This window comes from Aphelocoma coerulescens, chromosome 2 (assembly GCF_041296385.1).
Source record: "Aphelocoma coerulescens isolate FSJ_1873_10779 chromosome 2, UR_Acoe_1.0, whole genome shotgun sequence".
Taxonomy (NCBI): Eukaryota; Metazoa; Chordata; class Aves; order Passeriformes; family Corvidae; genus Aphelocoma; species Aphelocoma coerulescens.
In genome coordinates this window covers 154,875,593-154,892,276 of record NC_091015.1, presented here as the reverse complement: position 1 = coordinate 154,892,276, position 16,684 = coordinate 154,875,593, and the positions used below count along the sequence as shown (strand labels likewise).

General features: G+C 34.9%; 1 protein-coding gene across 2 annotated transcripts in view; it reads left to right on the top strand.

The window, feature by feature from the left end:
• TAF2 (TATA-box binding protein associated factor 2) overlaps positions 1–16,684 on the top strand; it is a 62,489-nt gene that overhangs the window by 16,062 nt on the left and 29,743 nt on the right. For both annotated transcript variants that reach the window (XM_069005387.1, XM_069005388.1), the window contains exons 5-16: positions 332–473; positions 861–1,092; positions 1,421–1,605; positions 2,163–2,276; positions 3,566–3,665; positions 5,256–5,341; positions 6,598–6,733; positions 7,778–7,932; positions 10,109–10,223; positions 10,324–10,433; positions 11,092–11,157; positions 13,085–13,337. In XM_069005387.1, the coding sequence (XP_068861488.1) occupies positions 332–473; positions 861–1,092; positions 1,421–1,605; positions 2,163–2,276; positions 3,566–3,665; positions 5,256–5,341; positions 6,598–6,733; positions 7,778–7,932; positions 10,109–10,223; positions 10,324–10,433; positions 11,092–11,157; positions 13,085–13,337 (1,694 nt within the window). The remainder of the gene's footprint in view (positions 1–331; positions 474–860; positions 1,093–1,420; positions 1,606–2,162; positions 2,277–3,565; positions 3,666–5,255; positions 5,342–6,597; positions 6,734–7,777; positions 7,933–10,108; positions 10,224–10,323; positions 10,434–11,091; positions 11,158–13,084; positions 13,338–16,684) is intronic.

The window sequence follows — 16,684 nt, the reverse complement described above, 5'->3', positions numbered from 1 at the left end:
TTTTTAGCAAGGTACCAAGGAGATTGTGGTTAGGGGACAATCTGTATAAAGATGCTTTACTGATGGGGAAATGGAAGATGAGATGTGACTCCAATTGCAGTTTTTATTAATTAATTAAGATTATTATAAATTTATCTCCTGTAAGTTGTGCTTACGGAGGTCTCAGTTTTGTAAGCTTTGATCTGTACTTTGTAAGTGGACCAGGAAGTCCACGAGAATGAAGTTATCACATAATCTTGAAAGACCTAAAGTCCAAAACTGAATTACTATTCTGAAATAACTTTCATGTAAGTTGTATATACTTGCTCCAATTTTGGTCTTTGTGCTGCAGAGTTAAAAGTCCTGAAGGTGCATATAAACTTTTCTCTGGACCAGCCAAAAGGAGGCCTTCATTTTGTGGTACCCAACATGGAGGGCAACATGGCAGAAAGAGGGGCTCATGTCTTTTCATGTGGTTATCAAAATTCTACAAGGTAAGAAAACTGTATTGGAATGTTAGACTTGTATTTCTTACTTATTCTCAAAGTGTAGGAAATACAAATAATTTCTTCAAATTCTTTTAAGTTTAAAAAATTCTAAAACTTAATTTGTGCTTGAAAGGAGCTTACCAATGTGAAGTAGCATCTAATGACTAGTAATTAGAATGTCTAGTCTTTATAGCTCAGCAGGAGATAAAGACAAAAAAACTTGTGAAGCTTTATCAAGTTAATGTATTGTAGGGGTCAGTATATCAATATTCATATATTCTTAAAATATTTAGGGATATAGTTTGGAACTTGAAAGAAAAATCACCTGTGAAAAAGAGTATAATTGTTAAGTATAATTGTTAACCATTTTCCCCCCAATCCTAACTTTCCTAGATTTTGGTTTCCTTGTGTGGATTCATATTCTGAGTTGTGTACCTGGAAACTTGAGTATACTGTAGATGCTGCAATGGTGGCAGTTTCAAACGGAGATTTGGTGGAAACTGTGTACACCCATGATATGAGAAAGAAGACTTTTCATTACATGCTGACTATTCCAACTGCAGCTTCTAACATCTCCTTGGCAATTGGACCATTTGAAATCCTTGTTGATCCATACATGCATGAGGTAATAATCTTCGTCATAGAAGCTCCTTTTTTTTTCTAAAGAATTACTGATGTTTTGTGTTGCAGTCGGTCTATATTAGTCCAAGAATGTGTGTGTCTAGATCAACCTTCATCAGTACAGTCATATGATAAAGCTTGTCTAGTAATGCCTGTATTTAAATTTGTCTCCAAAAAAAAAAGCCTTTAAATAAGCAATAATTCCATTTATGTCTGCATTTATGGGGCGAATTTAGTTGAAATTGGGTTTCTTCCCTGATATGTAATATAGCTGATATTTATGTATTTAGATATATTCATAGGTCTTATAACAAATTTTCCTTTGGTTGTAGGTGACTCACTTTTGCTTACCACAGCTCCTCCCATTGCTCAAACATACCACATCTTACCTTCATGAGGTGTTTGAATTTTATGAGGAGATTCTTACCTGCCGCTATCCTTACTCCTGTTTCAAGACTGTTTTTATAGATGAAGCTTATGTTGAAGTAGCTGCTTATGCATCCATGAGTATTTTCAGGTTAGTATTTGAGAAAGTTACAGCTTCTAAATCCACAGGCCTTGAAGCTCTAGATCCAAGACTGGTGAGAAATGTGTGAAACTAGTTATTTTTGTAGCCTGAGTTTTGGGCTCTCTAGTTTGAAAAGGCTTGTTTTTATTGACACTACAGGCTTTTAACACCATTTCCGTTGTCATCTGTTATAAAGATGTTGGATTTACTTTAAGAAAAAACTGGCAATTCCTTGTGAGTTAGAAATGCCCATGCATGAAATATTTAATCTCAAACTAAATGCAGAAGTTTGACTGTGTTTTATTTTTCTTCAGCCAAAATAGGGTATCAGAAATCCAAGAGAATTTCACCAGTTAAGCTACATAGGCTCTACACAGAGAGTTGTGTATAGATAATAATAGCAGGAGATCTGCCTGCATTAAGATTATTTAAAAAAAGATGTTACTATCTCACTGGAAAAACAGTGAAGAAATTATTTTACGTGTTTTGGTTTTTAAGGCAAGGTCTCTTGTGTATCTTTGGAGCCAGTACTCATGTTGTGTAATTTTCTTTCTATGGGGGTCCAGCACAAATCTCTTGCACAGTGCAATGATTATAGATGAAACTCCACTGACAAGGAGGTGCTTGGCACAGGCCCTGGCCCAGCAGTTCTTTGGATGTTTCATATCCAGAATGTCCTGGTAAGTATTTTACCGTAGTATTCTCCAGAAAATGGGGAGGATCTAGGAAGCTCAAATTTTAATTTGAAAATTGCATTTAATCAGAAAAATAAGTGAAACGGTAATTGTAGAAGAAGGCAAAAACAGGGGAAAAAATTAGCAATAATAAACCCAGCTCAATAAATGAAAATCCATTAGTATTTTTTGTTGTTTTGAAAGGAGAATGTGAGAGAGAAAAGTTCGAAAGATTGTGTAGATTGAGTATATCTTCCTGAATGTTGTAGTATGCTGTGGCATCTGAAAATTTTAGAAAGGTAACCCTTCTGCATTATCAGTCAATTTCTGTTAGATATTTTGGATGATGAAGTATGCAAAGTACTTGCAGAGCACAGAACTAATAAATTAAGAAGTTTTTTAGGGAGGAGAATGCAGAAATTAGTGTCAAATGGGAAAATTCCTGCTAAGGTGGCTATAACTCCATGTCTCAGAAAACCTTCCCAAATGGCTCTTGCAGTTCTGATCCGTATTTATTTTAAATCCTTTTGCATACACTTTATTTATTGGGCACAAGTAGCCCATGACTTTTTATTTATGGCAAAAGTCTATGTCCCAGAGCGTCCTTGTCTTAAAAACAAGGGAAATCAAAATGTTCTTAAATCGATGTTTGTACTGTTGTAATTTCTCTGGCTCTCTTCTTTATTTCTAGCCTACTTCTGTGGTGAAGGCAATTTTTTCCATCCTTCATAATGACTCCATTGTCATATGTTCTTCTGTTATTTACTTCATCATACCCTGTGTACGATGTCATTCTTCTGTTTAAGGTCCTAGTTCATGATCATGTTGTAGTTTTTGTTCATTTTTTTCTCTCTTAGAACATAACTCATAGAAGATGTGTTTAAAAGGGTGTCCACCAAATGTGAGATAGGTGTTTTGTCTACTTGCTGTCCAGATTTTCTGCACTGCATTGAGATGTTTATCAAGAAATTAAGATCATACAGATTAGCAGTTGCTTTAACTTTAGTGTCCATTTCCACCTGTTTATTATTATTGTTTCAGCTAAAATAGTTTGGGTTTATATTTTAATCTGGATTTCTCTGGTAAAAGTTCAGTTTTCACTGACTTTTCAGTTTCATTGGTCTCATCCAGGTGCCAAGTTCCATAAATTGGTTCACAGCTCATCAGACTTCTGTTGACTTAGAGAAGTTATACAACTTCTTGAAATTTGTGGCTATTTTTGAGCTGGTCAAAAATACCATCCCTTATAAAACATCTTCTGAAGTGACATAATTCATGTTTCTTTCTTATAATAGGTCAGATGAATGGGTACTAAAGGGAATCTCTGGTTACATTTATGGCCTTTGGATGAAAAAAACCTTTGGTGTTAATGAGTATCGGCACTGGATTAAACAGGTAACATCATAGCATTTTCTATACCTGTCAGACATTTTGCATCAAAGAAGATACAGTATAAAACCAGAATATGAAACGGCTTTGCATTGCAATCTGAAGACCTCTTTAGTAGTGACAAAACTTAGAGCTAAAATATTTTGACCACTTGCTGCAAGGAAGAACACCAAACATACAAACCAAAACAGGTTTTTGTGACTGCCATATGAATAATATTGTCATTGTCTCTCCATGAAATTAGTTTTACTCTTTTTGTTTGGACTTTTGCACCAAAAAAAGAGTCGAAAAAGATGTTAATTTTGAAATACTTAGAATAGAATATAGGATTCATAAGGATATGTATTTGGTAAATTTATTGTTCTGTGATGGCTATCCATATAGCTCAGAAAGGCTCCAGTATTAGCTTGGATCAGTGGTGATTCCGGTATCTTTCAGTATCATTGAAGTACTAAATGAAATAATGAAACAGCAAAAAACCCCTTTTTGAAGAGGTTTCTATTCTTGGAAGGTCTCTGTGGCTTACATTTCCAAATGTAATCTTTGAGACAGGTACTTTCTGGAGATAGCAGCAATGACTCCTCATTCCTTGCCAGTAGCATTTATTCACAAAAAGATACATGTCTTCTTTCTCTCATCACATTCTCTTACTCTCCCTATTCCAAAAAGTAAATCCTAACCCCACTACCTCCATTTGCATCTCTTACTCACATGGGAACCCAGTACCATGTCCTCAGCTGCCTAATGCTCATTCAGTTCGCCAGTCGTGTGTTGTGGGTGCTACAGAGAACAGCAGAACTGATGGTCTGTGCTAAGAGTTCCCTGCTGTGTGCAGCAGAAGTTGCTTGCATTGTTCCCCATGACTTGCTAAAGGTGCCCATGTAGAACTGAGAGCTGCTACTGTCACAGCCTCCAGTTCTGCCCTTCTTCTAATGTGTCACCAATATGTGAAAGTGTGTAAGTTGATATGTATCAATAAATATCAATACATATAAATATTTGGAAATCTTTTAACACTGGGTTGCAGACAGGCATCAGTTTACATTTCCTGTGCTTAAGCTGACACAATTTGATTCATGTTCAGTTCTGGGTGACAGTGAGCCCTTACAAACATCCTGCCTTAAAGTGTGCTTGTTAACCTGGGCGTAGCATCACACAAATTCAGACACAGTGCAGGGCTTGGGCCCAATGTAAATATACATATATTTATTTCTTAATATCTATATTTAATACGTTATATTTATGTGTGTGTGTGTCTCTGTAGTTGTTTTCCATTGCATGAAATGCTGACCACATTTATTTCTTTTGGTTGGAAACAACTTATTTATTGAATAATAATACTCTTTAGTTATAATGTTTTTCAGTATTGTTGGAGGTTAGCCCCCTGTCCAGCCCCAAAACAAGTATAAGCTGCTAATTTCTACTATTTTGTTATTGTTCTCATTTGAGGAACATCTCTGATTTTAAAATACTTCTCCTTTTGTAAACAAGCTTAATTAGGAGGTATGACTTGAACAATATTAAAAGCTTTCCTGTCTTTAAATAATTTCTCTGCTCTTCAAAATGACACTCACTTATGTATGTTGTTCTTCCCAGGAGTTAGATCAAATCGTGGCATACGAACTGAAGACTGGTGGAGTTTTACTGCATCCAATATTCGGAGGAGGAAAAGAGAAAGACAAGTATGTTTATTTAAGCTGCAAGTTACTGCAGGGTATGTTTTTATGGGGCCATTAATATATGCCTTGGGTGTGTTGTGTAGCACAAGGCCAAGATCTCAAGCTGCCCAAGGCATGTATTACCAGTCTCATAAAGTACATCTTGAGTATATTGTAATACCTGTTGTTTTATTTTTCTTTCAATGTGAATCTCAAAGGAAATGAAGTGTAATGAATGTTTTTAATGCTGTTATGAAACTGCTTTTTAGTAAGAGGATAAGAGAGAACATGAAGCCAGAATTTTGACGTGAGCTATTTCTGGAGTGGTTAGTAATTTTCAGGCTTTTTTACGGTATCATCAGCTTTCTGATTCTTTGTTCCTTTTTCTTTCTGCTCTCAGACCTTGTAGTCTTAGACTGAGATTTCTTAGTATATTAGTGGGTAAAAAAGTATTAGGTCAGTCATCTGTGAAGTACTATTAGTTACCAATGTGAACTGGCAGGGTTTTTATTTGCCTAATATCTGTAGCTTCAGTATGTCTAGTTTAGAATGATTCCTCTTCCCTCTCCTGTAATACTCCCACTGAGTAGTACTAACCGCTGGAGGTAGAAAAATATTGCTACATGTCAGATCACTAAGTGCATCTGGGTTTCAGTGGCAAGCTTTTTGCTGGGTTTTCTTTTCTTGCATAAATTGATCTAGTTATGACACAGCCTCACAAGGAGTTGTTTTGCAGTTAAGTAATGTAACCAGTACCAAAATCAATCAACGCTTAGTAAATTTAAGAAGGCCAAGAATGTGGCTCAGTTGTAATTTGCAAGAAAAGAACTTTACAGAAGTCAATCAACTGTATAATTTGAAGCTGGATAAATACTTTTTATACTGAGACCAAATTATTATATAATGTCTGAGCCACAACCTCAGTTTCCTCCTTGAATTTCAATTCTTCCATGGTTGCTAGCCCTTCCCTACCTCAGAACAGAGAAGTATCTAAAATAACGGGAGAATTGTGATAAGGAGAACTTCAGTGATTGCCTATCAAGTAGCTATCATGTGCCACTGATCTCTCTGTACAGTACTTGCAGGATGCCAGGTACATACACCCTTGTCACCTCTCTGGACAAGTGAGTGGTTATTTTAAGCGTGCCATAATTTGTAACAAAAAGCAATACAAGAAGTCTTAAGTTGGTGCAGCTCTAAGCTTGGTTGCTGGGTTACATTTCAAGTTTCATTCAATAAAATGAAAAATAGAGAGCTTTTTTTGATTTTTTTTTTTTCAGCCCTGCATCACATTTACATTTTTCTATCAAACACCCTCATACACTGTCCTGGGAATATTACACTATGTTCCAGTGTAAAGCACATCTTGTTATGAGACTGATTGAGAACAGAATTAGCATGGAATTCATGTTACAGGTAGGTATTTAAATGATTATGTGGAATATAGAAAACTCTTTGTCTTCAATTGCATTTCTGTTTGTTAAATGGAGTTCAGAGAAAAACAGAACAGGTCATCATAGGATTCCATCAGTTTTAGCAGGATTAAACAAATGTTAGTTTGTTTTTCTTAAGTTAGCTGTTTTCTTGAAGTTAGCTGTTTTTCTTAAGCATAATTTACAAAGCTTTTTATATTCTGCATATTCTCTTTAATCTTAGTGTGTTTCATTGGTTTGGGTTATTTTGATCAGTTGTTAACACTGAGAGCCTGGTTTACTGTCCCTAACTGGTGTTGCTGTGAGCTAATCTAATTAAATTATAAATTATGGCAATAATGAGAATCCAGCCTCAGCTCTCTCCATTATATAAAATTTTCAGTGCTAGGTGAAACACAGATGCTTATATTAAAGGAAGCATTTGAATAGAAGATTGTAATTTTATTCTGAAACACTGAACTTTTGCAGAACTGTAGTTTCTCTTCTTTACTAAATATCTTTTGTGACTTACCTTAGAAAGACTATGGTGCTACAAATAAGCAGTTAGAAACTGAGTAATATTTTCGTATCAACTCCACGTTTCTGGGGGGGTTGGGGTTTTTTTCCTTGGTTTGGGGTTATTTTTAAAAAAAACGTGTGTTACTGTGCTAGAGCTGTTACAGGTAGTTGTCAGGTTGAAAATACAGCAGAGAATCTAATGAATGTTTCATTTCTGAAAAAGGAGATATAGTCAGTGATTTCTTTTACTGTAGATAATTTTTGAAAGTTGATCATCTTTTAATTGATTTTGTATATTTATATATATGTGTAACTTCCAGGAAGATACATTTGGACTGAAAATCACAATTTCTGATATGGTCAAGCAAGTAATTTCCCTGTAATGGCTTTATTTTGAAAACCTTTTTTTAAAGCCACTTATCAGAAAGTGAGTGTATTGACCTTTAGTTGCAATTCAACTGAAACTAAACAGAAAAGCTTATTTTATATATGAGTATTTAAGGAAAGTAATAACGTTTTATCATTTTAGGTTTTCAACAAGTTGTTGAGTCTGGCCAGTACTGCTTCATCTCAGAAGTTCCAGTCACACATGTGGAGTCAGATGTTGGTTTCCACATCTGGGTTTTTGAAATCTATCTCAAATGTCTCAGGCAAAGACATCCAACCTTTAATAAAGCAGTGGGTGTATCCTTTTTATTCTTGGTCTGGATTGTTAATACGGAGAATGAATTTTGTTTTTTAATTGGCACTATCAAAGGAACATGAAGAAGAGTATGAAATACATTTGCATAAAACAGTGAAGTACATTATTCTGTGAATTAGATGTATATGTGAGCCACAGGTTCACAATCTTTTCATAGTCCTTTGAACTATGCTGGCTTTTTTGCATGTTCTGTACTAGAAGGGATTTCATTATTTTAAGGTTTCCTTTGAAAGAAGCACAGGAACTCTGCTGGAATTTAAGGCCAAATTATACTAAAAGGATTCCAGAGGACACTGCCCATAGAAATATGCTGAAGTTGGACATGGAAAATGCTATAGTCTAGTGCATTTTAATATGTGATTTCCAGTAAATCACCATGAAATAAGTAACCTAAAGCACAGACTATTAGTTTACAATATACTTCAATAGCTTGGTAGCTTGTGTTAATAGTACAGTTGCAGGTAAAATAAACCTCTGTCTGTTGATTCTTCAAATTTTAGTGATATTAGTCAAGAAATAGGGTTGCTTGTTTTGGATTGATATGAGGGGAAATTTGAAGTTGCTCCGTTTAAGAGGTTTAATTGTTAGTTTTATTTAATGTGACTCCAGGCTAGAATTGTACGTGATTGCAGCAAAAACATACCTTAAACAAAAGTAGGTATTTGAGCTGACTTAACAATGTTCATGCATCTGAATATCTTAACTAAAAAGCACTGTATAATTAGTATTTATAGAGTAATTTGAGAGGTTAGTATTTTATTTGCATCAGAAGTATTCATAAAGTATACATACACATTATTCTAATTTCCATACTTCGCTGTGCCAAGCATTTGAGAAAAATAGGAGTTGTATTATGTACATATTTTCACACTACAGCTACATCTAAATGTCAGTGTTACTATCTGAGCTGGGTGAACCTTAACTACATCTGTTCTGTAGGGAAGAAAGAATTATAATTCATATATTTGGGGATTTTTTTCACCTTCTCTGTACTTTGGTCCCAAGGCTGATCCTGTTAACTGTAACTTGTGTCTAATCCTATGATTGCAACCTGCCTGCCATGCTTCAAACCCTGCTATTCCTGTGACAGTAGATTTTCCACCTTGTGAGATTGCAGCAGGTCTGTCTGTTGTTTGGGAGGAGATCTTACTGCTTTTAACTACTGCTGTCTTCTGCCATTAGCAAGGGCTGCGTTGATGCTGAGTTTAAACCTTGTGCTGAATAAACCACTAAAAATGTCTTAAACTCTTACCTGATGTCACAGAGCTTCATGAAGGCAGCCTCTACAAACAGAACCAGTCTGAGGTATTTAGCCAAATAGTCAAATTTTGGGAGAAAAGTTAATAACCCCTGTACGATAAGAAGTGTCTTTGAGTATGGAAACTCCTCCCTTAAATGTTGGTACATGAAAGAACAGATTTTCCTTCCTTGCTTGTCAGAGACTTGTGAGAGTGTGCATTACACTAAAATGCTTCATTTTAGTATTTTTGTTTACTATAAGTAAGGTGTAGTAATGGCTGTCATACAGAAATGAATGATTAAATTATTCACAGGAAAAGTTGTCTTGGAGGAATCATTGCCTGGGCAAAAATGTAGAGTGAGATTGTTACTTTTTATCATTCATATTGTACACTCATATGTATATGTGAACTCATATACACACACATGTGAATGCTCACATGGCCCAGTTTGAAAAACTGCAATAAAATAATGGAGTTAAATGTAGTATGGGTAGAAAACAAGCTAATGTCTACATTTTCCCCTTAGTTTTATTTAACTAAAATACATAGTAAAACAAACCATATTGAAATTACTGAAGTCTTACTCAATTACTTTCTCTGAGAGCATGCCAAGGACATTGGATGTGGTGGAGTCCAGAATAGTTTTTCATAATGAATTTCTTCATACTAGGTGGTTTTTATTGCACTTCAGTTTTTCTCCATAAGAGACATGATTGGACATTAAAGAACTATTTGAAGAAAAAAAGATTAAAAGAACCTAAACCCCTAGAATTTCGTGAATGAAATTTTCATTCCAGATTTTCTTGGAATGGGTAATTCTAAGAATAAAGAAGCGTAAAGCAAGTGTTAAGAATTGAGAATTATGGTTTTTTATAACTATTGCATTGAGCACTAGAATTCCTATACTGCTTATTAGGGATCAGAGTGGAGTGGTAAAATTTTATGGTAGCTTTGCATTTAATAGAAAACGGAATGTATTGGAATTGGAAATAAAACAAGATTACACCTCTCCTGGGACTCAGAAATACGTGGTAAGGTCCATTTTCTATATTTTACCTACACATACAAGTATGATGTGTACATTAATAAGCATAGGTTTAATGTTAATAACAAAATCTTATGAACTTCAAGGGTCCTCTTAAAGTGACAGTGCAAGAACTTGATGGCTCATTCAACCATACATTGCAGATTGAAGAAAACAGTCTTAAACATGATATTCCTTGCCATTCTAAAAGCAGAAGGTAAGAACTAAAATACTAACTGCAGGTATTTTTAGGACATACAGGACATTTGGTGATAAATATATTCTTTTTCTTTCTTATTCTTATTAAATAAAACTTACTTGCGATGTAAGTGGAAAATTTCTTACTCTTAGGGACAGCAGGAGACTTTACACAGTTCTTAATTATAAGTCATTTTGTAAAAGTTTTATAAAGACCTAATTTATGTAGAATTAGTTGAATGAAGACTCTAATTAATCAAATTATTCAAAATGCCTTTGAATGGGAACCACAAATTAGAGGGAAGACAAATGTAGGCCAGAGGAGTGCTTCAAGTGAAGAGGGTGCCAGGACTGTTTGGTAAATCAAGGGAACAAGAAAAGTGACATACTTCCCAAATAGATTCTCTCCATTTTCTAATGCATTTTAATAATTACTTTGAATTCTGCTTCTCAAAGTTCTATGTTTATATGTAATTGTAAAAATGGTGGAAGTAAAAATTATAGAAATGGATGCATAGCTCAAATTTGTAAATATTTTTTGCTGGAGAGAGCATTATATTTTTATGTGGTGAAATACACAGAGTACTTTTTGCAGTCCTTAACTCCATTTATAAACATAAATTTGCCGGTCTGCTAAGTATACTTTTTTTTTCTTTCTATTTTCTCTTTATTAATAGAAATAAGAAGAAAAAGATTCCACTGATGAATGGAGAAGAGGTGGACATGGACCTTTCTGCTATGGAGTAAGTTAGCTTGTTGGAGTTTCCCAGTGTGAGTCTGAGCCATGTTCTCCTTGTCTAAAGCATGCTATTTCGAAGGATTGGATAATAATGTTGTACTTCATTATACAAGTGACCACTTCCAAAACTATCCCACATTTCTTTGTCTTCTTTGAGACTTTTTTGCTGTAGCTGGGGAAATGCTGGCAAAGTGTAAAAAGTATGGGTTGACCAATATAATCAGATTTTATAAAAAACTTGGGCATGGTAGGGTGATACAATAAATTACTGGACTCTAATACATTTCCAATGATACCTTTCAGCTGACTTTATAGGTAAAATGTAAACAAGAATTTGTTTGAAACTAGGAGCCATTTTTGTTGGATCTTGATGAAGACCATTTAACTGCCACTAATACAGACAAGTTCCTGAAATCTGTAATTACAAAAGAATTCTTCTAGATTAAAAATAATGATGAAGTGCTTCGCACTGAAATCTACACTGTCATTAATTTCAGTTGGAACTTTTAAGATCTTTGGAAGCAAATTGTTGCTCAGTGTAAATACCTGCCTAACCAGTAGTGCCCTCAGAAATAGTGAAGGTGTTGGTATCTTGTTTTCTGGATGAGGGAAGTAAATAATCTGCTCTTGAAAGCCAGTGGTGGCTCTTTGAAGGATAGATTGCTTGTCACCTTAAAAGTGCTGCAGATTCTCAAAATCTAACCTCATGTAATATATGATGAGAAAAAATTTTATTACGTACTTATATTGAGCAAGTTATTGTTGTCATTTTCATATGACAGTTGAAATAGGAATAATTTTAATTGTATTAAAGGATAATTACCCTAAATATTTGTGAGTATTTTTGATCAATTATGCTCAGGTCCCTGCTGTATTATCCTGAGATGAGACTTCAGGGATCTTAGAATCACCTTTGAACTGGTATAGAATTTTATGCAAGACACTTGCACTTTATCTGATAACCTAATCTGTGGCATGGTCATTCTGTTGTCTGGTTTGGACTTCTCTGCTCCAAGCATGTATGATAATACACATTCTATCCTATTTTCTAAGTCTTGTGTATACACACTTTCACTGTCTTTTCTTCTCTAGCTACTATCTTGATGGTAATTCTAGTTTTTCTACAAATATATTCAGAAATACACATCATATTTATGATTATGCCCTTTTCATCATTCCAGACTCTCCTAATGCCGTGTCGGTATTTTGGGGTTGTGATTTTTATGTGGAAAAATGAGTAAGAGAATATATTGCATAATTCGTGCTTCTTGCTCCCATAAATTATTTCTGCAGTCATGGTGCTGTGTGAATACTAAAGTGTATTACTTTTTTTTTTTACTAAAGCATAAAATGCTTGTTTGGGTGGAATACAACTGGGTTATTCTGTCTGTAGGATAATTTTAATCCTGTTGGTTAATACTTTCACTTTTATCATCATTTACATCGTTACCCTTGTCAGCTTTTATCGTAGCATGTGAGTGGTTGTAAAGGAGTTTCACATCTATTGTTTAAAAAAAAGTGTATTTACCACCAGATTTTCTTTCTTGGATTTTTTTTTTGTAGTCCTAACCTTTAGAAGGTGATAAAGTACTTATCAGTTAGGAAAATTGTTGCAACTGAGGAAGTAGAATTAAATACATTGAGATTATACAGTAGTTTACCATAAACAGAGATCTGTAGGTTAAAAATACAAAAACAGCATTCACTTTGATGTATTAGAGGTTTGGACAGATTGCCCTGGGAGGCTATAGAATTGCCATCTTGGAAGCAGGAGATTGGACCAGAGACTTTCAAAAGTTCCCTCTAACCTATATTCTGTTATAGTTCTTTGAATTTAAATACTTTACAAATAACTCATAACAAGTTAGAAGATCTTTAGAATTTCTATAGTCTTGAAATTTTATAAGCTATTAATGTTTTTCATGTCTTAGTGCTGATTCCCCCTTGCTCTGGATAAGGATAGATCCCGATATGTCAGTACTGAGGAAGGTGGAATTTGAACAGTCTGATTTCATGTGGCAGTATCAGCTGCGATATGAGAGAGATGTGGTGGCACAAGAAGAAGCCATTCTGGCACTGGAAAAGTTCCCTACTCCAGCATCACGGCTTGCACTGACTGATATCCTGGAGCAGGAACAGTGTTTCTACCGGGTGAGAATGCTGGCCTGCTTCTGCCTTGCAAAGGTGAGGTTGTGTGGATGGGAGTAAGGGAAGAAATCCACTAGACTTTGTAAATGGCTGAAAATGGGTCAGAACTCATCACAGTTCCTAAATTGGCTTGATATTTAACTTCTTAAATTTATTTGCCAAGTATTTTTAACATGACTGATTTGAAAGGAAAGTTGTATTATTTTAGTCTGTAAGTGGAGACTGCAGAAAGCTTTCATAATGGTCAAAATTGAGATGTCAGACATGAAAACCACAAGGGATTTTTCCAGATTTCATTAAGTGGCAGAAATAAAAGACTTTTGTTTAATTTTTTTTCAGAACCAAAGTATATTTTTTATTATTTTACTGGGAAGTTCCTTGGCTGGTCTGTTGAGAACTCTGAAGTGCTGAAATTCATCTTTTTCTAACTGGAATTCCCATTGCTGCTTTATGTCGTTTCAGATTGAATAAGTCACAAAATAAACATCAAGTTGGGCCACAATTAAATATTAAGAAGCCAAATAATTGCCTTGAAAAAGGAAGATCTTTTTTTTTCTTAGACATACAATTAGCATTAAGAATAAAAATTAGTAAAACCCTAATTTTACAATAACAGAAAAACAATAATTTCTAAAAATGACATGTTGGTGACATACTTTTATGGACATGAAGACATTGATTGCCAATTTGTAGAGTTCAGATTATTGTCATAGAGCTTGCTTTCTGCTGTGTACCTCTTGGGAATAATTTCGTTCCCATACAGAAATAAAATGTTTGGCCATATTTTGAAAATCAAAATACAAGTGTTTTTGACAAACTATTTTAATATTATGAAGCACTGATGTAAAACTGCCAGTGTATGTGCTAGTATTGGTGCTGCCAGTATCTGACTTAGAGTTTGCACTTTTCATGATGAATTCACTCGGAATATCTAATAGTGTATATTCCACAGGTAAATATTAAAAGAGCAGTTGTTGCAATATTTAAATGCAATAGTTTTTTCTGTCTTTAACTTCTTAGGCAGTTGGGCTGCAGATAATCATTGCTGGTTTTGTTCAGTTGTAATTGTATGGAAAATCTTGGGTCTATGCATAAGGTGGTTGACTTACAGAAAAGAAGATAATAAGGCAAGCAAAAAGTATGGCTGTGACATTAAATGAAGGTGAAGTAGCATGGCAGAGCAGAGTTGTAGATATGTTTATGTAAGTTACCTGGGAGGAAAGTGTAAAACATTGTATTACTGATTCCAACGTCAGGACATTAATGAGAGTAACTTCCTATTGTCATTGAGTTTAATTTTCTCAGCTTGTAAATATTCAGGATTTGTATTTTTTATCGAAAAAAGCCAAGTCCCTCGTGGTTATTCAGAAGGAGGGTACTTTTTTGTTGGTTTGCAGTTTCTAGCTGGGTTGCAGTTACTGTTGTCAAATGTTCTTGGTGTACTCACGTGAGACAGAGAAATTATACGTGACAATGCAATTATCGAATTTACTACACTTTCTTGGTATATTTCATTGTAAAAAAAGACTTCAGTCTCTCAGCCATGAAGTATCCAGGTGACATATTAAATCCTCATTGATAAATTAAGAGATATGTGTGAAGATACATGCACACACACTGTGCTGAGTCCTTCAGGACAAAAATACAGAGAAAGCAGCAAATGTCACAATCTTAATTCCTGAGAGTACGCAGGCTGATTTCCCAGTTCAGATCCATTGCAGTGTGGGTGATGTGCTATAAACTTTATGATAGGAACACTACCACCACAAACTTCTCCCTCCCAAACATTGAGGAGTTTCATAGATGTGCATGAGAGTTACACCTTAGTCTACTTTTTCATGCTGTGCTAAATTGAATGATGCAGAAATGGAGTGTGCCTCCTGCCTTTTTAACTAAAAATAATGCAAGAAACGCCACTTGTGTTACTGTGTGGGGAATGCACAGATTCATTTAGTTCAAAGTGTGTAATGTCTCAGTAGAATAAGTAGAAAAATCAGATTCTGTCAGTAAAGAGAAATTCAAATGAGTCGGAACACATATAAGACAAAAAAAATACTGAAACGATGATGATTTAATTGCTGTTGATTTTACTTGAAAATAGTTGTTCATCTACAGACTTTGTGAAATGAAATGCTTTAAAATAAGAAGTTAATGTTTAAAAATGTACACCCTGATATTAATGGAATAGTGAGTATTTTGTAAACATAGTAAACTTTGATATTTTGGGGATTGAGTTTTATTGGACACTGCTACATAAATTTCATATTTGCAGTTTTAAGTTCTTTATCATGGTTTCTAAGCAGTCTTTGGGATTAATCTTCATCTGCAGGAAGAATTATTGTAGCTTTCAGAAAAAGCTGTACCTGCATCTGTAGTTCAAACACTTCCATTGTTGCAAAGGGAAGATCGTGCTTGACTGCGGTATTTTCCCTCTCTGACTTTCCTTTGAAGCCTGGATTAGTGGGAAAATGGTTTTTAGTAACAGAGCACCCATCTTCCACAAAAGCAATGGGGAAATGGATTGCTGTGCATGTTCAGATAGTCTCTTGCTTTTCCTTCACTTAGTGCATATGCAATAACCTTTGAAACAAGCTAAATAATTTGGAAGGAAGTCATCAAATTCAGTTTTTTCTTTGTGAAAACAGATTTTTCCTTAGTTTGTGGTGGGTCTGTAACAATGGAAATTCCTGCTACATTGTAGGGTGCATTGGTGCCATTTGTTTGTGTGCACGCACATCAGGCAGATTAACCATCAGCAGGCACAGGTGTCCTTGTCTGCAGGCTTTCAGTGCTCCATACAGCAAATGTATGAAACCCAGGATGCTGGAAGGGCACAAAAAGCAGTTTTGTCTTTGTGGAACCTTAACTGCCTTACACCAAAGCAGACTATAGTAATAAATAGTTCTCAGTGCACAGTCTTTTAGTGCATTGCAATCAAAGTTAGAGGGAGCTGCCTTGTCTTAACTTTAGAGGTGGTCTTTAATAAAAATAGGGTGGCTGAGACCTGTTTTAAAGTCTAGGTTGAGGTTACTGGCAGGATCAATTTGGGAAGTTGGTATTGCAAAATCCCATTCCATCACTGGCTTCTGTAAAGTCAGAGAACTTGGCATAGTAAACACAGAATTTTCATCTAAAGTACATAGAAGAGAAAATAATCAAGAACAGAAGTTTATCATGGAAGGGTAGTTAGTTGCAGATGTCTTCCAAATGGAACCATTTTCATAAAACTTACCTTTAATGTAGAGAAGATATATTGGGAATGACAGTGAATACTTAGCTAATATAAGATAGTACACTCATGAAAGTAAGTATCTATTTAAAGGAGAGAATGTTCTTGGCAATTATCCTTTTTGATTATGGTAAATGTGTACTTTTCTACAGCC